Raw genomic sequence first — 22,385 nt, 5'->3', positions numbered from 1 at the left:
AAGTACGGCCTATATACAAGTGGATTTACACATTTCGTTGTCTACGATTACAGTTCGTTTGTATTGTTCTATAAATGTTATATTTAGATAAGTACTGTTACGATAAAGATACTAATTTGGCCGGAAATGTTTGGCGGGTCTCTGCTAGTCTGTACTAAAGTTAATATGCTATGTATGAATTTAGTGACAACAACTCTATTCCAAAAGTGTAAAGACAGAACATTTTGGGGACGTTCAAAAATCAATAATACAGCATCAAATGCAACTGAAATCATAAAGAAATTCTTACAGAAAGTACGACATTACAGTTTCATAAGGTTTTTAGACAATTCTAATGAGTAATAGTAAGATGTTTTGTGTTCTTTGATCCTTACGAGATCACAGATATATTGAGGTACTACTTAAATAGAATACCACTTACCGATCAACAGCACACATCCTTCAAACAGCGAATTCTGTATGTTCCTTTTTAGGATATTTGCACTGTGTTTGATGGCCTAATAGAGATAAGTAGCTCTGAAGTCCATCTCAGTTAAAGGTCGACACGCTTAAGATTCGAATTTTTCCCAGTTAGTCATCGCTGACCGAAACTCGGCGTGTGCGCAAGCGCGGAATTACTCGGAACATTGTTATAATAGCGGTGAGCCGTTCGTTCAAAGTTGTTACCAAACTATTGCGCACGCGATATTTGATCGTTAATACTGGTTGTATACAGTAAAGTGTGAGACAGTCTACCTTTAATTAGTCGATAATCAAGAAGCACTTCATCAGAAAGACCAGTCTTCTTTTGAACTTTCACAGTTCGGAGAGAAAATGTTGACCCCAATAAGACTACTACTATCAACTATGCTGACCCTTGTACAGCGGACGACTTCTGTTAGTAAGTTGATATATACATATATATTTAAAATTAAATGATGGTTAAAATTGAAACTTACGTAGTGTAGCAGTTTTGAATTTCATTTTTGGGTTTCTTATACATTATAAACTCAATCATCATTTTTACAGTTCAAATTTTTACCTATTAAAGAAGTTGTATTTTGTTAACTCACGATCTCAGATTTTTACTGTGTATTAGCTTAAAACATTTCAAACAATGTCTTTTAATGAATTCATCTTAAGTTGTCATGTAAGACCGCCTGCTGTATTGTAGGTGAAGATTTCTAATTGAACGATTTCTTGTTTCTGTTAAACTGTGTTATTGGCTTACTTCCGCTTTATGAATCCGTTGTTTTGTGAACCAAAACTATAAAACCAATATTTTTCCACTAAGTAATCTTGAAGCTAAAACTATCCTTGTAGAAATACTAGCATTTTAGCCCTAGGTAATATACTAGTGATTCTCAAACTGAATTTCATGAGACGGTCTAGGGGGGGACTCTAGCACATGCATAAATATCTCCCTTTTCAGCGGGAATTTTATTTGTTACAATAAATATGACTACACATCGTTGTTTATACTTTAAATTTCGAGAGAACAAGTATGAAAAAGTAAGATACCTAAGAGTGACAATAATTAAACTTATGTTAAATGATTATGTGGGGACCCGGGTATCTAAGTTCGGAGGAGGGGGATTAGCTGAAGCTAAGGCGTTTGGGGACTCTGGTGTATACCATAATTGGAAATGCTCGTTTAATTCTTAAAAAAAGGATCTGAGTATAAGAACACTGATCTATTTTTTGTATCAAGGTTCTTTAATCTCTGGATTTCTGCATATTAGAAGGCTTAAGCGCGCCATGTAACAAGCTGATTTTTTTCTGCTATTTGTGTGTTTTGGATTTAAGTTTTAGAACATACAACCTGTAGTTGTGATTAAACCGCAGTTTTACAAACTTTTAACATAAAAATACTTTTTATAAAAACTATAATTCTGATCTTTTTTCGATTTATTATTTATGTACGGACATAATACATAAGACTATTGATGAGATTACCTTGTGAATATTTATTTTAACAAATGTTCACAAAATACATAGCAAAGTGTTAAGCTTTGTCTCTTGTTTAAGTTTAGAACTATTTGATGGTACTTATTTTTATTTGTTCTACGTATCGTTTTATTATTTTAATAAAACACTTTATTATCAAATGTAATGACTCTTCCCCCACCCCTTTGAAGGTGCATCTAAATTCTGTGCTCGACTACCCATATTCCACTTTGGATAATATGCTGAATAAACGAAATACCATTGGCTACATGTTTAATATTGGCCTATCCATCCAGAAACGATCAATTATTGGCCCTAATGAATTTTAAAAGTTGTGCTATGAAATACATTTGTATATTCAGGCCAGCACGTTCACTGTGCACAAGGAGTTCCATGCTTTTATATTTCATAGATGGGCTGCAGACCATAAGCCACAAATGCATGGCTTCTGCTCTTTGTTTTCTTGGTCACGTAGACGATCAATGAAATACCATCACATGGAACCATTAATTCCACTACTCATTGCCTTCTTTAGATGGTGGACCATCTTTGTTTGACAGCTTAAAAAATACTTTGTTTATGACTGTGTTGTCCCAATCATGCAAGGTGTTGTAGAAAGTATCTTGTTGTTGGTTTGTTTTACTTTTTATATCTGTATTAGTCCACAGTTCATGGAGTTATAAGTACGATGACAGTTTGTGATATTCTAGACAATGCTGTACTGCTTGGATTGACATAATTTAAGGATGAACTGTACCTTCAATGTATTAATGCATCACGCTATACTGAACACTGTGTCAATTAGTGGATTGAGACAAACAGCGTCTGGAATCTGCCTTGGTCAGCCTGGAGCCTTGACCTCCACGGATCAGATGGAAATGAAATACGATTATTTTTGAAATGCAGCATAAGAGACAGAAATGACAGGTTCTGAAATATTACTATAGTTGGCAGGCTTCTCGTTTCTAAATGTGTGAAAGTGTACTCCGCCAGTTATACATCCAATGTTTGTGTTAAATGTTGGTAACAGAGTTCATGCTGTGTTTAACTGTTTTAAACTGCAATGATGCCCCGACAGTGAAACACAACTCACCTTTCTTAACATGTGTTATGAACTTGGCGATATAATGCATTCACACATACATTTTTATAATATTCTAAAAATTAACATACCTGACCCTTTAAAATAATTTAATAGCCTCTGTATTTTCGCAGTATCCTGGTATTATTTAACAGTGTAAAAAATATAATATTTGTATGAATTTTTTAGCTTTAATATTTTTAGGTGTTTAATTAAATTATTTTTTGTAGCGCCCCCTAGGATTCAACCCTTTAGCTTCCCAGCTGCAGTGCAACTTGGTAAACAAATTAGCTTGTATTGTGGTCTTTCTGAAGGAACTTCTCCGCTTAACTTTTATTGGATGAAGAATGGAAAAGGAATTAATGAAGAAAATCAGAATATTCAATTTCTTAAACATGAAAGGTCGTCTGTATTAGAAATAAAATCACTTGTCGCTTCCGATATGGGAAATTATACTTGTGTTGTAAACAATTTGGATGGTGAAGACAATTATACTTCAGAGCTGTTGGTAAAAGGTGAGGTTTAGATTATGATGGAAAGTCACATATTGTGTTTGGTATTTAGTTAAGAGTATGGTTAACCAAGATATTATAAGTTGCTTTATGTATCTTCCATCTTGTTTATAGTTTACAAAAGAAAATATTATAATTTAAAATAAAGAATTCATTTTTTTCGTTCTAATTGTAATACAAGAAACTACAATAAAAAGGTATATTCATGAATCTAAGATTTTGTGTTAATTTCATCAAAGCCTTTGGAAACTGAAATTTTATTTTGAAAATTTGCCTAAAAGTGTTCTGACGGTAGGAGGCGTTGCTGACGCCCTTGATTACTGTGCTGATTCTTTGTGAGGTGTGTGCGTTACTTTGCGTAAAATTTGCGATTAGCAATATAGTGGAATGTTGTAGATTTTCTAGTTTTAGTCTATTATTATCATTGTATTGGTTCATAAACATTATTTAAAGTTTCCAGATAACAAGTGAGGTGCGAATTAATTATTTTGTAACGTATCGACAATAACGTATTGTGACGTCAACAAATGGCGGCAGGACTGTTTTATTTCGTTGGAATCATAATGTTGGATAGCTGTGTCTTTCTATCTGTGTCCATGGGTAAGTTTTGAATTAAAGTTATTACATTTCTCTTGCTTATTGATCTGTTCACTTTCTACTGTATATTTCATTTGTAATTCTCGATAATTGTTCTTGATTATAAGTTAAACATTTTTCCTCCCGTTTTTTCATAGAATCGCCCAAAATTCAACCGTTTGCCTTTCCAACTCAGGTAGAACTTGGTACACAAATCAGTGTGTACTGTGGTCTGTCTAAAGGAACAAGTCCGGTCCATTTAACTTGGATGAAGAACGGAAATGAAGTGATATCGAGTGGAAATAAAATCCGAGTTTTAACTATAGGTGGCTACACACTCCTTGAAATTCAAATGCTCAATGCTTCTGATATCGGAAACTACACTTGTGTTGCTAGAAATATAGCTGGAAATGACAGTTACACGTCCGAGTTATTAGTTCAAGGTGAGGATGTTGGTAATAGAAGAGACAAAATGGACAACCAGGTTGTTTTGTTACACACATGAAACATACTACAAATTATTTCTAGATAAAGAGGAAAATTTGGAGCTTAGGATGATTAATAATGGAATATTTCTAAAAACCCGATTACTCGCGAGTCCAAGGAGTTCTTATTGACCTCTTTTTTTGGTTCTGATTTGTAAATCATACTTGTATGTTTATATTATATATTAATTTGTTTCATTACGTCGTATTTTTTATAAGCATTTTACAATATGAATTACAGTTTTCAACATTTGGCAGGGGGCGCTGCAGTTGTTTTTACTTGAGCCACATTACATTAGTCGCAGTTCTTTGTCTATCCAGTTCTGGACAATGATGTAGAAGAACTTTGAAAGTGATTTAAACTCGCAGTCTCTCCTGAGTTCAACATTTCTGTGAAATGTGTTGAGTATGTACTCTTAGCCATTAATTTTGTTCAGTTAGTAAATATGTTTGTTTTTTAAGAACGGCGACAACACCAATAACCTCACTGCTGGGCGTGACGTCATTCAACTTAAAATGGCTGCGACCCTGATTTTTACTGTATTTGTGATGTGTCCTGGGTTCCATTTTCACGCATTTGCATATGGTAAGTGATATTAAACGTTTTAAAGAATTTAACATATTTGTAGAGATTCTATCTTGTTTATATAAAAATAAGCCTAACAACTTAAACTTTTGACAGAACCTCCGAAGATACAACCATTCACGTTTCCAAGCAGAATGGAACTTGGGACCCAAGTGAGTGCCTACTGTGGTATATCCAAAGGCACTTTACCCGTTTCCTTTAATTGGAAGAAGAACGAAGAAGATCTGAGTACATTTCAAGGAAAAGTGGATATTTCACCACATAAGGAATACGTTATGTTGAAGATACAACGTTTAGATGCCTCGGACATTGGTAACTATACTTGTATTGCAAGGAATTCTGGTGGTGATGATAGATACACAGCTCAACTGGTGATAGAACCGACATCAGGATAAATCTTTCACGTGAAACCATGTCATAGTATCCCACAAACCAATTGTTACAACAGTGCCATCTAGTGGTCATGACCTACCGACGTGGCAGCAAAAAGAGATGAGGAAAAAATATATATTGATTTAGAAAAGTAATAATACTTAAAACTGATGAATCCAATGCACCACTCTCACGGTAAAAACGTTATATGTTTATTTAATATTAAATACATTCATGTACATAAACAAATAAATGAACTATGACTTGCAGTACAGAGAAAATAAAATCCAAAACTTGTAATACGAATTAATAGTTAGTGTTAAAGGCCAAGGTGGAGTTAATGAAAACAAAGCGTACCACCAGAGGAATATTTCTATTTGAACCAAGTTGAATTTTAAGTATTTCATAACAACTGGATATTTTTCTGCAACTGACAGTATTGAACATTGTAAAATGAACACCCTTACTTATAAACCTTTGATATTCTTCCTGGTTCTGACATCAGTAAGACGCCATTGTTAGTTTGTGCCGTGCAGCCTTCACGAATTGTGGCGTTTTCTTCTGCGTCGGAAATGGCGGTAACACTAACGACTTGGATTTTAATTTGCATCGTCACCAAAGCTGCTACAATAGGTATGTAAGCTTTAGCACAATAATGTTAGACATTAATGAAAAACACTAAAATATTCTCTATTTAATACATTAATCACGACGAACATAATAAAATATAATATTTATAGATATAATAGCATCCTATTGAAGATGATTCTACTGTGAAACCATTCAAACTACATTGATGTCGTGTTCATAACAAGTGACTTTGATCAATTGTTTATAGAATGAATAAGTTTATATTTCTAGTAATGAAAGGTCCGGTAGAGCGTGATGTATCACAAACCACGTGTTTTCATGTACCCTTTTTAGAACCACCTATCATCCAGCCTTTCAATTTTCCAAGCAAACCTGAAGTTGGAGCTCACATCCGAGTACCGTGTGGGTTGTATAAGGGGACACTTCCAGCTACGTTTACGTGGAAGAAAGATGGTTTTAATTTGAAGATGTCTTCAAAGGTTCAAATAACAACACACCATGATTATGTAATCCTGGAAATAAGGGATTTAGAAGTTTCGGACATTGGGAACTACACGTGTTCGGCAAGAAATTCTGTAGGCCAAGACCAATACATAGCCCAACTGTTACTGGAAGGTACAAGATGGTTACCTGTGACGTAAAATTTGATAGCTATTAATGTGTTAAATGCAGTGAAATATAAAATATATTTGGCTCAATGAGTTTCGAAGCGAAGCTCTTATTGAGTCGTTTGAGTTTTTATTGTGTAAGAAAATAAATGAAATCTATAGTTAAAAAAGATAGAAAAAAACAGGTGATAGAAGGTTGCGTTTTACTGAAATTATGAATAAACATCAACATTAATTTTCAGATTTATACAAAAAAATGGTTTGCCATTTGGTTCTGCCACGTTTTTTGACAATAATTTAAATGCCAACACAGAAATTAGTGATATAAACTGTTTCAGTAAATGATAACAACTAATTAAAAGTATGCTTGGGAAATAGTCCTATACATATTCCTGCATATTTTATTCATTCCTCTGCCAGTAATTCAAACAGATGGTCTTTTGAAAGTTAGTAGTTCTTCAGTCGTGATTCCAGAATATAATTTAGTTTTATGTTACTCAGATTAAATCATAAACTGGTTGTAATTTGGGCTCAGGATGTTATGGTATATGTTGTTAGTTTATTGTAAAATATTTATGTTCATTTTACTTTCATAATAAAACAGTGAATTACTGAAGTTTATTTGTTTAATATACTAGTTCTTTTCATGGCCGTAAGACGGTGTTGCAGTTTGCTCGCGTTTTTGGTCTTTGGAAAAACATTATAGCAAAGGACATCAGTGCTAAACCTTGCAAGTTTCATCGTGGATAATTATTTATATCTGCACTTCATGGCCTTTGTATGTTTTTAATTGAATCTCTGGAACTTTCCACTTTAGGGAGAAATAGTTTAAATTAACAATTAATTTCAACAATTATCTCTTTGTGCTGTCTTTCAATAACTGTCTTCTGACGTCACGATTACTTCAGCATATGGCTGCCGACATGAGTGCAATATCATGTTTATTAGTTTTTGGATTCTTCTCTTCCACGTTGTCCATAGGTGAGTTAAACACTGAATTTTTAGTACTGTTCCTTTAGTGTAATCTATGAAAATATATTTTAAAATACTAAATATATTTAAGAATTCCACTTAGATATATAATATAATAATTCTAATTATTTTTGTTCGTATTTTCATAATTATGTCATGGATTTTAATGTGGTCTTTCATTTCATGTTTAATTAATGCCAAAAGTATTCAGAGTCGATTATTTTCAGTAATAAATTGTACACCAGTACAAAAATTGTTGAATGTTTTATGATTTGGTTCTTCTTATCATATAATTTAAACAAGACAACCGTGTTATATTTGGATGCAATAAAATATTCCAAATCCAGTTCGTTATTATTTGTAATATTACATTTAAAAAAATATCTTGAAATGTAAGACTACCTTATTTTCTATAATTAACCCAAGCGGTTATGTTTGCTCGTGTTATTTTGGGGGGTTATTCTTGTCAACAAATCTACACTTGTAATTTCTTCTAAGTAGGTATTACTCTCATAATGCCTTACCTCGGTTGTGAATTTGAGTAAATTTAGCAATATTTTTAATTCATCCGTGCATCTATGATTGAATTGGACGAGTTTTAAGATTTTTCATATTAAGCTTAATAAAATGCTTGTTAATCATTCTTGCAGATGGCCCTAGGATTCAGCCGTTTAATTTCCCGAAAAATTCAGGAATTGGTTCCAAAGTGAACGTCCATTGTAGTCTTTCAAGAGGAACCATACCAGTGGTTTTCACGTGGAGAAAAAATGGAGAAATTTTTAACATACCAGAAGAGGAAGGCCGCGTGTTTACTCATGATACTTTTTCCATGATAGAAATTAATAGGGTGAAAGCTTCTGATGTCGGTAATTACAGTTGCCTTGTAAAAAATTCTGTTGGTGAAGACAGTTATACTGCTGAACTATTGGTTAGAGGTAAGTTTTAAAAAATAGTAATTGGTATGTTAGGCTTACTTAAATAGTTATAATGTGTTATATCTGCTTAGGAAGGGATTAGTCGTGGGAACGGGAAAAAATATATTTAACATTAACTATATAATCATTAAGAAAATGCTCGAAATGTAATCTTTTTTCAAATTGTAAAAAATACAAGAAAAAACGTGTCGTACTGTATCATACACATGATTCATTGCAATAAAACTATTTGGAAAAGGTAACATTTTAGTGGAATCCTTTGTATGAATAATTTTCATATTAAAATATAATGATCTACCAAATTAAAATTAGTTTATTTTGCGTTTTAATCTAAGTACAGAAAATAAGGTAAAAATTTTTTAGGTAATATAAATTTCTTTCAAAATTTATTGCCAAGAGTATTGGAACGACTGTTTCCGGTTGAAATTTTATTGACTATTGACCATGCATTTTTAAGTAGTTATGTTGGTTCTTTTTGTATATGGTCAAATTAAAAAGTTTAATCAAAACTTTATTTAGGTTTAAATATTAAAGTTAATAAATGATGACAAATGTCTGCCGCTATGTGACGCTACCGTAGAGTTTTACCAACCATACTTGCAAAAGGTATCAAGCGCTCTTTGTCTTCTGTGAAATTTTAGTTCGTAAAATAATCAAAGTAATATTCTTTATGAGTAAGTATTACTTATCGTGGGAATGTTGTATTGAGGTAGTAATATAATCTTTTTTTTTTAGAAACTTGGATATATAATGTACTGTTAATTTAAGAACTGTAGGCTGCACCGTTTCTGTAGAACGGGACTAGACTAGAGACACCAGATTGTGTTGGCGTAAAAACCTTTCTCAAAATGGCGGCAAAATTTGCGGTGTTTACAAGCATAATTTTAAGCAGCCTTGCAACTCCAGGAAATTTATTAGGTAAGTTGAAATGTTTTATTCTCTGTAGTTGGTATGATTAAGAAAAACATTTGTTGATTTCGTATATGTGTAAATTATAATAATTTTAATCAGTTAATTACTTTTTTAAATATAAACAGTTCTTGAATTTGGCAAGACAGGCAGGGTAGGGTAACTGACGTAAATTGAAGGAATGTTGTTCTAAATAGTTTCTTAATGGTTTTTTTTTTGCTAGTTTACAGTTACTTCTTTTATTATGGTACTTTTAAGTGCGCCTCGTAATCTTTCTTATTTTCAATCGAGTTCTTATATTTGTTAAGTTACGTTAAGCTCTCAGCTTTCTTAGGCCGAACGTCAGGTTAGGCCTTGTTTTCAGTGTTACGAAACGTAGTCGTGTTATTAATAAAAAATCTGCACAGTTATAATATATATTTTACCGTGAGATTAGTACGCAAGAAATTTTAGAAACATGTCGAGGCTACAAATAATTGCTTTACGTTTTCCCTTGCAGATTCTCCAAAGATTCTACCATTCCATTTTCCAAGTAATTTGGAACTGGGTACCCACGTGCATGTCCTATGTGGGCTTTCCAAAGGATCATTACCGGTTAACTTTGTGTGGAAGAAGAAAAGCGAAATACTTTTTCCGTTGAAAGGAAAAATTGAATTTCTCTATGATGCTGATGTTTCCAACTTAAAAATAAAAAACTTGGAAAGCAACGATTTTGGAAACTATACCTGTGTAGCCAGAAACGAAGCAGGGGAAGACAGTTACACATCTCAACTAATCGCTGAAGGTGGGAAGCAACATCCAAACTATTTGACAAACCGTAACGATTAAAATATTAGTTTCAATCTTGCTTTTCGTATAATATTTCAGTTATACGAAAGTGATTGTCTGATAATTCGGTTATATTCACGAAAAACGTTACAACTCAGTCTAATTAATGTATATTAATAAATTAAGTTTTAAACTCTTTGTTCTGAGAGTATTGAGTATTATTTTACAAAATAAAATAAGTGTGACTAAACGTATTCAAATATCGTTATCGTATTTTATAAAGTAATTTTATTGTATAGTATTCATTCTTAGTTAATGATGATGTAAAACAAATACAGTTTAACAAATTAATATGTGGTTACTGTAGTCAATAAAACTGTATGACAAGGGAAAGTTTTTAAAATATTTCACTTTTTTTTTATAAGTACTGAAAAAGTTCTAGTTTAGTAGCGCAAATTAGTATTATGAGACTGTATGTTTTTGTCGCTATGTGGCGCTTTAGCTTTGTGTAAATTGTACATAGAGTGGTGCGTAAGCATCTGTTTGTAAGTAAAGTCCGTTATAAATTTCTGTTTCTCTGTCTCTAACTATTGGTCGTTGGTGTACATTGATAACAAAAGGAGTTCTACCATGTGCAATTAATCGTAACAGTCGTTAGTTTTAAAGCTGGAGTTCCTTTACGTGCTGAATAGAAACTGAGTTGCCGCCATCTTGGAACGAGCTACAAGAAAGTTGGTTCTATAGTTAACATCATCCAATGGTACCAGTGTTCACTATGCTTTCAGGCTTAGTGCTGCTAATACTAAGCTTAGTTGACGTCGGGTTCCCATTTGGTAAGTTGCATTGAGATGTATATTTATATATTTGGCAAAGAAGAATTTAGTGTTTACAATTAACAAGATTTATTTAAATAAATTGCTTATTAAATATATCCTATAGGCGCCAAACCTGGGGGTGGATATTAAACTTTCTGTCAAGGAAATAATATACCACAAAGAAAGACTGAGTTTTTTTCTTAATTTCAAGAAATTCCATAAAAATATTTGATTTGCCAATACACTATCACAGTTTTAACCAAATCACAAACTTAACTTTTTTTTACAGCGCCCCCAAAGATACTCCCTTTTCATTTTCCAAAAATGGCAGAAACTGGCACTCAGACACTTGTCACGTGTGGACTTTCAAAAGGGTCTAAACCAATCAGTTTCGCGTGGAAAAAGAATGGAAAACATCTCGAACCAGAAGAGGAGAAAATTGAATTTCTTGATTATCCAGCTATATCAACGTTGGTTATAAAGAACGTGAATGGTAATGATATTGCAAACTATACTTGTATCGCCAGAAATGATGCTGGAGAGGATAGTTACTCTTCTGAACTGATTGCTCAAGGTGAGATAAGTTACATATGGGGATTTACTGGAGTGGTATCGTTTTACTAAACAATGTTGGGTCAGATCACAACAGAATCAAGTTAACATTATTGAACTGATTATTATAAGACGTTATCGGTAGTTTGGAAGTACATTTTTAAACACGAAATACTCAATATCAAGTTCAGAAAGTTTCTTTCTCTTAATTTTCTAGAATTATTAAGTAAAACGTGTTTTATGTTTTTACTACAATTCACCATTCTAATATTATTGTCATAATAGATTAGGAAAATTATTAATTACCAATTTATGTTTGTGTACTAAAGAAATGAATATGTGTTATACTAAACGCTATGTCAAGTGCAGGATTTTGGTCATCAATGATGATACATTAAAATCATGAAATGCCCTCCTCCCCATTTTTTATTTTTTAGTCAGAATAATGTAAGTTGAAATATTTTTAAATGGGTTTGCCCGTTTTATAGTGTCCAGTTTCATTCATGAATATTAATCATTCCAACTTGTTGAACTGTGTAATGTGTTGTCATACCAATAATTGTAATATATTTCGGATATTAAAATGTTTTTTTTTATGTTTGGTCTTTGTCATATATAACATTTACTGCTAGGCTCTGTTACTAATTGCTGATACTAGAGGTCTCGTTCTGCCAATATTAAGTACATACGTGCTGTCCCAGCATGGCCTAGTGGTTCCCATTTTCAGCTGTGAGTGCATTATAAGTGTGACAGTTGATTATGCTGTTCAGTTAAGAGTAACTGATTCAGGGAGTAAGTGCTGTTGATTGGTCTGCAGATCGAAATTATAGATGGACGGTCAAACCTAAAAATTTAATAACTAAAGTCACTCAGACTGACCTAAACATGAATACTATTAGGCTTACCCAACAACTATTGAATGTTGCAATTAGAAACGCATTATTCTACTGTTTCCAACACATGCAGCTATTCTAGTTTCATACCTGAACGTGTTCGGTTATTAGACTGCTGTCCGACTGTAGTCATTGTTTTTTTTTGTTTTTTAATGGAGTCCAAGTTCTGTCAACGTTACTAATATACTTAGGCTGGCCCAATGTGATTAGTTAGGCCTAATCGGTGTTTCATTATGCAGGTTTATTTATTACTTTTTCATGTCAAGTAACTCGTTAAAAAAAACTTTTCTGATAGTTGGCCACCTACAGAAATGTACAAAAAGTATTTAATTTAAAAATTAAAGAATTAACTGCATAAATGAAAAGCAAATTCTGTCTATACAGGTAATAGCAATGGACAAAGTTATTTTGCGATTTATTGCGTATAGGAAGTGAATTCGATTTTTATACTTGTCTTCAATATATTTATTGTTTTCCGTTGTTTTAGTTACTGTGTAGTAGATTCCGTTTTTTCATTTACTGGAAATAGAAACGTTCGTAATACTGTATGTTAGTGTATTTGGTTCCTAAGGTATTTTTATGTTTATTATTTCTGTAATAACTGTACTACTGAAATATTTCGCAAAGAAAAAATTGAGAATTTTCATGAAAATTTTGCCGTTATGTGGCGCTTCAGCTTGAGGTTAGGATGCTCTAACAACGACTTTCATAATTGGGGTAAATACATGAGAGCTGTACAACAGAACGCGTTTGATTGACCACTGTATTCAACCGTGTTTACGCTTTTCTTCTATTATTATAACTTACACAGGTTTTGCATACATTACCACTTCTCAGTTCTCTGTTGTATGCTAAGTTACCTACAGAACAGACACCATTATATCAAGTAGCGGTTTCTACACCTTGTGACGTCATCCAATGGCTGTGATGTTCAGCTTGGCTGTAAGCCTAATTGTAATACTAATAGGCTTACCAGTTTGGGGAAATTCTATGGGTAAGTTCGTTGTTTTATTTATAAAATATGTATTCACAACATTTATTGCATTCAGAGATAGGGAAAATAGATTATTGAATAGTTAAACCATGCGAAAAGAATAAATCAAGAAATAGTTATCTTTATTTTGCTGTAACATGCATTATTTACATATTATTTTTGTAGTTTATACATAAAGGAAGGTTTTCGTTAAAAAAGTAACTTGTATATTTTTAAAACAAGTAATTTTGGCCTAAACGTGATTGATAAATAGAATCTCAAGTCTGTCAATCTCTAGCTTAAACTCTATTTTACGTTCACTGCCGATTTTACGTATTTTAAATGGTGAACATATTTTCCAGATTCACCGAAAATTCTGCCTTTTCATTTTCCAACCAGTATTGAGCATGGTGCCAAGGTACCCGTGACATGTGTTCTTTCGAAAGGAACGCCACCTATAATGTTTCACTGGAAGAAAGATAATAAAGAATTATTTACTACAGAAGAAAAACTAGAAATTGTAACTCATGGAGAATTTTCTCTTCTGGTGGTTAAAAATATAAATGGAAACGATATTGGAAACTACAGTTGTATTGCGAGAAATAATGCTGGGTATGATAGGTATACTTCTGAGCTTCTTGTCCAAGGTAAATATCTTCATTGTATATTATGGCACTCCCGTAGTTTTGTAAATTTCCCGATTGCATTATTTTTTGAATTTTTTTATTTTACAAAACTGTAGAAATGATGATATTAATAATATGTAAAATCCTAAGAGTAAGAACGGTATATATATATAAATAGTTTATCAGTTTTGTACTTTAGCTTCTCTTGAAGTATATATTTTTTTTCTGGATCAGTCTGCTCTTTAGAAATCTTGAAGCCAGTTATCATAATTGTCAAAAGTAGACATCGTATGATACAAATGAAATGCGTGCTGCATGGTTGAGGGGTTGATAGTGATTGGGTGGTACTACTTTTAAAATACCGGTTGACAACGAATATCTTCAATTTCTACTAAAAATGCTTAATGTTTGTCAAAATTATCTGCCAGATGTCGCTTTAATCCAGAACCAACAGAAGAACGCTTGCTACAAATGCTTTATTCTGAGCTTACTGTAGATAGGTTGAGAAGAAGTTATGTAAAAATCCTGTTATTTTTGTGCCATACGAACTTCAAAACAACTTATTATTCGGTACATAAGTGTATAGATTTGTTTTTGTATTTTTAATAGTTGTGATTCTTTGTTTAATTTGACGAAGAGGTTGAGAATCGCCCTAAATCTGTTGTGACGTCACTGTTGTTGGGTGAAATAAGTAGCCATTTTGTTGCCTTCTTCATCGTCATTTGTTATAGTGGCTGATTATTAAATAAGGAAAATGAAAATTGGAATGTTACCCACATTTCTTACATTTCTCATCAGTGTTGAATGTGCAGGTAAGTAAATGTAATTATAATTAAACTTTAATTTAGTATAGTATTAAGAGAAATGAAGTTTAATCCAGTACATAAATTTATTTTGTTATAAATTGTTTTTTTGCTTGAATGGCAATACACATCATTTAAGGATATCCAGTATAAGTTTGTAATATAACACTAGCTATATAACATGTGACTGCTTTTTCAACTCAAGTCAATTATTAATGAATATCTTAGTTTTATCTTTCGAAGATAAGAGAATTTATTAAACCCTGCAAATTTTCCTTTGTAAAAAAACAAACTTATTTTATTGTTGATTTTAAAATTACTTATTTTTTAGATCCACCTGTTGTTGCGCCATTTTCCTTTTTGAAAAATATAAAACTTGGAGAACAAGTTCGCGTCTTCTGCACTGTTCGCCGTGGAGATCCTCCATTTTCTTTCTCATGGTGGAAAGATGGGGAGAGATTGTATGTTGGACCACATTTTGACATTGAGAAAATCGACGAATACACAAGCAGACTAGTTATTGTTGGTGTGTCAACTTATGACAGTGGATATTACACTTGTAGAGTATCAAATGCTGTTGCTACAGATAACACAACAGCGCAGATGGTAATAGAAGGTTTGTTTAAATTGTATATATATATTCTTTTAAGAATAAATATTGTCTTTCATCTCGAATATATTCTTTCGTGAATTTCTTCTAGTCTTTTTCCAGTGTCGAATATTAATTATCCAGTGAATCTGGTATCGCCTCCTAGCGTACATATTTAAGAAACAAGGATGTAAAACTAAACTGACATGTATTAAGAGCTCACTTGATTGTCTGTCTACTGCCATGGAGTGTTTAATCCAGAGAATATATTATTACACAGCAAACTTGAAAATTGTATACGTTTAACAAAATATCGAAGCAAAATGTTTTTTTATTTCTGGTTATGTATTGGATAAAGTCATATTACAGAACACATATTTCGTGTGATATTTCTTTTGATAGACAAACTATTTGTTTAAAATATTTTAAAATTGGTGAAAAATATCAACACAGCAGTCTTCTACCTAACCTATGATGTGAATTAAGGACTTGAGAACGATGTTGTGTACGTTACACATGCGACGTGTATTTGCGAAATATTTTTTACACAAGATGTAAACGTGTTTATTAGCTTCATACAGTTACTTATTATTTACAAATAGTTGTGTTATATAATTTGATGACTGATAAATTAATGACTTATGAAAATTGTTGTATGTTGCCGAGGTCCAAACATCTAATTTAACATGTAATGATTAATACTTATCTTAGATATGAAATGAAACATTGCGATCAAAGGGTGATAATCACCTCTTACACAGCCTTATTTTACTTACCCCTCAAATGAAACGTTCTACTTGTCGTCAAACTATGAATGATTGTTACACAATTTAGAAATGCTGAAAATTTGTTGTTGTAAAATCAGATATTTTGTGAAATATGAAATATACTCGAATGTGTGTGTCGAAAACCGATATTAGATTAGCCAGTTGAAGGTGAAGCTTAAAACTTTAACTTATGACTGTGGTCGTACCTTATTCCATTTTGTATTTAATTAAAGGGCATTTTGTTTGTATAATTGCTTTTTTCTTTTACTAATGCGTTTTTTTTTACAAATCTAGACATCTGTTATTGTAACAGTTATATTGGAACGTTATTTGTGTGTGTGTGTAGTATAAACTGAACATGTGAACATTTGATAAAATATTAGTGTTTTGTGGTAAATTAAGGGAAGTGCCGTTGCAATTGTATTTTGATATTGTAAATTTGTTTCTTCCGCTATGTGGCGCTGCAGTTCTTTAAGAGCCTTTGGTTTTGCATAGATACCCAGCATCCAGCACCTTCCGTGTGATTAAATTATCATTTGTAGTTAAAATTGTTTGAGGGGTTATTGTATTATTGGATATTTTTATTAAATTTCAACCTTTCTAAGAGTTTTTAGAGTGGAAACCGAGAAAGGTTAGTAATATTGCTCAGAACATTACAAATACAAGACTATCTTACCCTTGCCCTTACTGATCATTGAATAGTAGTTTGGATGTGTGTGCTTTTTGACGTCACAGCTGCGTCACCAGGAATGGCGGAAAATCTATCCGTTGTTGTTGTGGTGCTTCTCAATCTTATGGGCAGCATTGCTAGTTTCGGTAAGTGTGATTTTAGAAATATACGTATACTAAATTTAACTAAATTAAATTTATTTTATGCAACAGGTTTGCAAAAATTCTGTATATATATTTAAATGTCTAATAATAATCTTATTAGCAAATGTAGGTTCTCTAAAAAAAGCATTTCTGTGTTACATTGGTTTTAGACTCTAGAAAAAAACTTAATATTTACGTTATAAGGATTTCAGTTACAATATTTTTTTCACAGATGCCCCCAGAATTCAGCCTTTTATCTTCCCAGATAAAGCCGAAATTGGTACTCAGGTTAATGTTTTATGTAGCTTGTTGAAAGGAACTTTACCTGTAAGTTTCACCTGGAAGAAAAACGGAAAAACTCTCACAACAGTTGGTGATAAGATAGAAATTTTGATTTTGAGTGACTCGTCCAAATTAAAGTTAAAGCATCTTGACGGTGGAAACATTGGAAACTACACCTGTACTGCTAGAAACACCGTTGGTGAAGACAGCCGTACAGCCAGGTTGTTAGTAAACGGTAATATATATGTTATTAGTTAACGGTGGTACATGTTGAACGTTTTAAGCAATAAAAGTTTGCAAGATGAATATTTTTGTCTTTTTTAAGTTGTTGTATCGTGTGTGTTTATTTCAATTAACATTATTCTTGGTTTCAGAGTTTATGATTTGGCACATGTTATTTTGTATTTTGTTTTAAATTTAACTGGTCAGTATTATGTGTTTTGTATATATATCATGTCTTACTCTCAGATTGAGGATCAGTAATTAATAGGCCCAGCATGGCCAGGTGGTTAGGGCGCTCGACTCGCAATCTGAGGGTCGCAGGCTCGAATCCCTGTACACCAAACATGCTTGCCCTTTCTGCCATGGGGGCATTATAATGTGACGGTTAATCCCACTATTCGTTGGTAAAAGAGTAGCCCAAGAGTTGGAGGTGGTTGGTGATGACTAGTTGCCTTCCGTCTAGTCTTAAACTGCTAAATTAGGGACGGCTAGCGCAGATAGCCCTCGTGCAGCTTTGCGCGAAATTCAAAACAAACAAACAGTTATTAATATTTTGGTAATTAAGCAAATAGTAATTCATGTTAGTTCTAGTGATACAATGTCATACCACCAATTCCAGAGTTCTATTACTAATGGAAACGGTTGTGGTGAATTAAATTTTAGTTTTCATATGCTGTATTGAACTTTCATTTTGTAATAGTTTACTTATTTGATTATCGATAAAAATGCAGAAAGCCCTCAAATTAAATCACACTTCAGTTCCTTTGTGTGTTAATATGTAGATATCATGACACTTTAATTTCCAGTTATTTTTAACGTTGTCATTAATTCTTTGTTATATGTGTTAACAAGCGTTTTGTGGTGTTTGAATGTTAGTTGTGTGTGTTTACACAACTGTTTTCGAGCGTGTTTAAAACAGAACAAAATGCATGCTATGAATGATGTACTTTATTTATTACAGACATATCTAACACAATGTTAAAGTTACACTTACAGGTAACCTCGAATAGTTGTGTGGGGAAGTTATTTACTATGTTTTTTTTTGTTATTCATACTTGCATTTCTTCATTTGTTGATACTTGAACTTCCGCACTGTGGCGCTTCATGTGCCATTGAGACTGGAGCTTGTTGGAAGAAACATTGATGGTTACAAGGCACCTGGCGCTGTGCTACAACTTAAAGAACTACTAATAATCTTTATTTTGAATCAAGGTTTAACTGAAAACACCTCAAATTCTGCCAGGTAGAGAAAGTTTTCAGAATATCATAAACACTCGAGTACACGTTCGTTGATTCTTCAGTCACACCTATCTTATGTGACGTCAACGCTGCATGGGAATATGGCCGCCATACTGACATATTTCATTGCTGTTGTGATGCACGGAACAATAATAAACGTACTATCTTCGGGTAAGTATCGTCTTGAGTTTATGCTCTAAAAGAATAATTATTATCATTGAAATATTTACACTTTTTTTCTTGGCACACTACAGTAAACTATCAACAGTAAACTCGTGATGTTTGGATAAGTTCCTAGTTCTTGTCTGACATTTTAAGATTTGTCAGTAATCACCTGATCATTGTTTTTAAACATAACTTACGTATTTAAGGTTTGTTTTCGAAGTTAATTATTGCTGGAAATTGTTAGGTATTTTTCCTTTTTCACTTCCATTCAGAAAATTATTAGTATTTAAATTTCACGAATCACAAACCATTACTGATGAACCTTGTGTAGTTAGCTTTTACTGTTGTGAGATATCTGACAATGTCCAATTAAACACCATTTTGTTTCTTAATTTCAACAGAATTACCTATCATTCAGCCATTTTATTTTCCTGCTCGACCCAAGCTTGGGACTCAGGTCACTGCATTTTGTGGTCTTTCTGAAGGCACATTACCTGTTAAGTTTTCGTGGAAGAAGAACGGACAACCCATTAATGAATTGGAAAGTAATGTACACGTTCTAACTCAGAAGGATAACTCTCAGTTGAAGCTAAGGAACTTGGATGCTGTTGACGTAGGGAACTACACTTGTGTCATTAGTAATGCTGTCGGCTCGGACAGTCACACGTCTCAGTTAGTGGTAAATGGTGAGACATCTTAAATATGCTAGAGGCGAATCTTACGTAAAAAAATCGAAATTTTCCCACAAGTCGTAAAGACTGGCATGTTTTCATTGTCAAAATTCTTAAAATGTTTTAAGATACGGTTTTTTAACATGGAAATATTTTAACTGTATATAGGAATGTGGGTGCTAAACTTATAATAAATTGTACTTGCGAAATATGAAGTGATCATAGTATCGGATTACACCACGCACAAATATGATTTTACACTTTTTGTACTAGGTATTTTTCGGGTCACTTTAATCATTAGCGATTTTAGTTTGTGTCACCTATTATGATGAATCTTTGGTGTTTAAAAAGGACTCTTCTCATTGAAAAGTACGATACATTGTATCTGAGTTTTAAACAAATGAACTAATTAGTGTTTGCCGGAAAATGTTTTATTGATGATAAAAAAAAAATTCAAACACACTTCTTTGCCACTTGTGTTCGACTTTTCAGTGTTTTGTTTAATTCATAAACATAAAGGCTGTGGCTTGCTCATGTATTTCAGGGTTTCTATAATAATTTGTTTTCTTATTTTCATTCCGTATCATATTTGTATTTTTGAGATGTCGTTAAACACCCGTGACTGTATTTGCCACTATGTGGCGCTTCGAGAGTTAGTCAGGAAAAGCCTGAGACCCGATTTTGTAAACGTTCGTATTGTATTCCAAAGAAAGGTTTGTTTAGAGTTAAGTATCAAAATTCTTTGTAATCTTCTCGCAGAATTGTCAAAGGCTGAAAATATCGAACTTAAAATGTATGTCGGTGAATCTGAATAATTGTTTACTCGAGAGTTTTTTACGTCGTGACTTTACAGTACAGGCTCTAACAAAGAAAGGTAATCCAGCGTGACGTCATAGAAACTTGTAATGGCGATCGAAAAGATGCTTCCAATTTGTACAGTGTTTGTGGGCTTGCTTGGGAAAGTTATATCTTTAGGTAAGTAAAATCTTCTTTATTAAAATAATTCAGAGTATTCCCTAAAAGTTCGGCAGGTCGTAAAATTTACTATCCAAGTTTAGAGGTTTCTCTAAGGATATTTGACTTTTCCTTATTAATTAACGATTTTTAATGAACCTTACTATTGCAGTTTTATTTTGACACAGTTGTTTAAACTTTTAATGGTATGCTTAGGTTTGTATGTGTTTCTTTAAAGGCTTAACGAGCTACTTTCTTAAATATAATATGTTAATTTTACATTATCACAGAACCTCCAGAAATTCAACCTTTCATCTTTCCGGAGAAAACTGAAATAGGTAACCAGATTGGTGTTTATTGTGGTCTGTTGAAAGGAACAGCGCCTGTTGTGTTCTCTTGGCTGAGGAATGGAATAGATCTTTCTTCGGAAGATGGAAAATTAGAATTTTTAACTCAAGATGATTTTTCTCAATTAAAATAAAAACTTTAGAGGGAAGTGATATTGGAAACTACACTTGTGTTGCCAGGAACAACGCTGGGATCTCGAGCTACTCTGCTGAATTACTGGTCAAAGGTAGGAAGTGCGTGTCCAGAGAAGTTTATACGTGTTCTTCGCCCACTATTTGTATTTTATTCTATATATGTGTAATTAAAATATTGTTGACACGTGTTCCTTAGTCGGCAAGAACAAGACTTCTTTGTATTCAACATAAAAGATTAGGTTAAACACGATGCATATCTTGGTTGCACCAAATTATTGTATGTGATAGTATTTAGAAATATATCGTTATTCAACGATTAGAACAGATTCGTTTTTCTTTTATCAAAAAGGAAAATTCAGGAGGTATAAAAGAGATATGAATTTAAAACTTGCACCAAAGAAAGCTTTACATGATTGCTGTAATTCTGCTTTGGAAATCCTACATTTTTTAACGTTTTAATTTATTACTGTTCGTATTTTATCAGTGAAGGATTGTTTGAGTTATTTTTTATTCCTCTAGGGCTCTTTATTTTTTCCTTCGTTCTGGAACATGCGTTTAAAGTTGGAAACTTTCAAAATTTTTATTACCTTTAACGGAAAGTAATTTAATAAAAATCCTACGAGTTACTTAATATTTGTTCTTCCGCTATGTGTCGCTTCAGGTGCTGTTCGATATTACCCTGTTTATAAGGTGTTAGTGTTTTTGTTGGATACATTCGTTGTTATAATATCGCCGTTTCTTAACCTTGATGTTTTATTACCTTTATAGTTGTTTGTGTCTTAAGCAGATGACAGAATTTCCCCAAACAGTTTAAATCCATTGCTATCTACGATAGTGTTTGGTTGTACGTTGTATTAACAATTCTTGATCTACGAAGTGACGTCATTCTAATGGCTGCTCACTGGAATAATGGCATCTGTTTGATCCTGCAGATTTTTGTCTTGGGTGTTTTTTCACTTGGTAAGTTATATTACAGTTATAGGATATATCTTTTTTTGCGAAAAAATTATCTAAGCATATTTCAATGATAAGATATAATTTTCGTCGTTTATAAAACTATGTGATTGGAAGCTTTGGCTTCAGTATTAGTTGTGTAGTTCATTGGTACTATTTTAGCTTATGAATATTTATGTATTTTATATTATAAATAAGCTTGTTTAAAATATCCTGTTCTGTCTAATAATTGTTAGTGAAGATAAATAATATATATATATATAT

General features: G+C 32.6%; 1 protein-coding gene across 16 annotated transcripts in view; it reads left to right on the top strand.

Moving 5' to 3' along the window:
* LOC106462830 (Down syndrome cell adhesion molecule-like protein Dscam2) overlaps positions 1-22,385 on the top strand; it is a 70,317-nt gene that overhangs the window by 20,499 nt on the left and 27,433 nt on the right. Inside the window, exons 1-3 of one of the 16 annotated variants that reach the window (XM_022390208.1) lie at positions 14,640-14,992; positions 15,315-15,599; positions 17,385-17,669. The exons of 4 other annotated variants lie outside the window; for them this stretch is intronic. In XM_022390208.1, coding sequence (XP_022245916.1) covers positions 14,935-14,992; positions 15,315-15,599; positions 17,385-17,669 — 628 coding nt within the window. In that variant the 5' untranslated portion in view covers positions 14,640-14,934. Of the gene's footprint in view, positions 1-801; positions 881-3,237; positions 3,523-3,938; positions 4,120-4,253; positions 4,539-5,919; positions 6,172-6,462; positions 6,745-7,572; positions 7,719-8,359; positions 8,645-9,345; positions 9,563-10,052; positions 10,338-10,800; positions 11,155-11,425; positions 11,711-13,484; positions 13,576-13,916; positions 14,202-14,639; positions 14,993-15,314; positions 15,600-17,026; positions 17,156-17,384; positions 17,670-18,822; positions 19,067-19,461; positions 19,747-22,385 lie in introns of those variants that run through there. 11 more of the 16 variants (XM_022390209.1, XM_022390220.1, XM_022390215.1 and 8 more) reach the window with 11 other exon arrangements.

The sequence above is a fragment of the Limulus polyphemus genome, unplaced genomic scaffold (assembly GCF_000517525.1).
Source record: "Limulus polyphemus unplaced genomic scaffold, Limulus_polyphemus-2.1.2 Scaffold1262, whole genome shotgun sequence".
In the NCBI taxonomy this organism is placed as follows: domain Eukaryota; kingdom Metazoa; phylum Arthropoda; class Merostomata; order Xiphosura; family Limulidae; genus Limulus; species Limulus polyphemus.
Note: the sequence above shows the minus strand (reverse complement) of the source record. Positions and strands in the feature narration are given on the sequence as shown.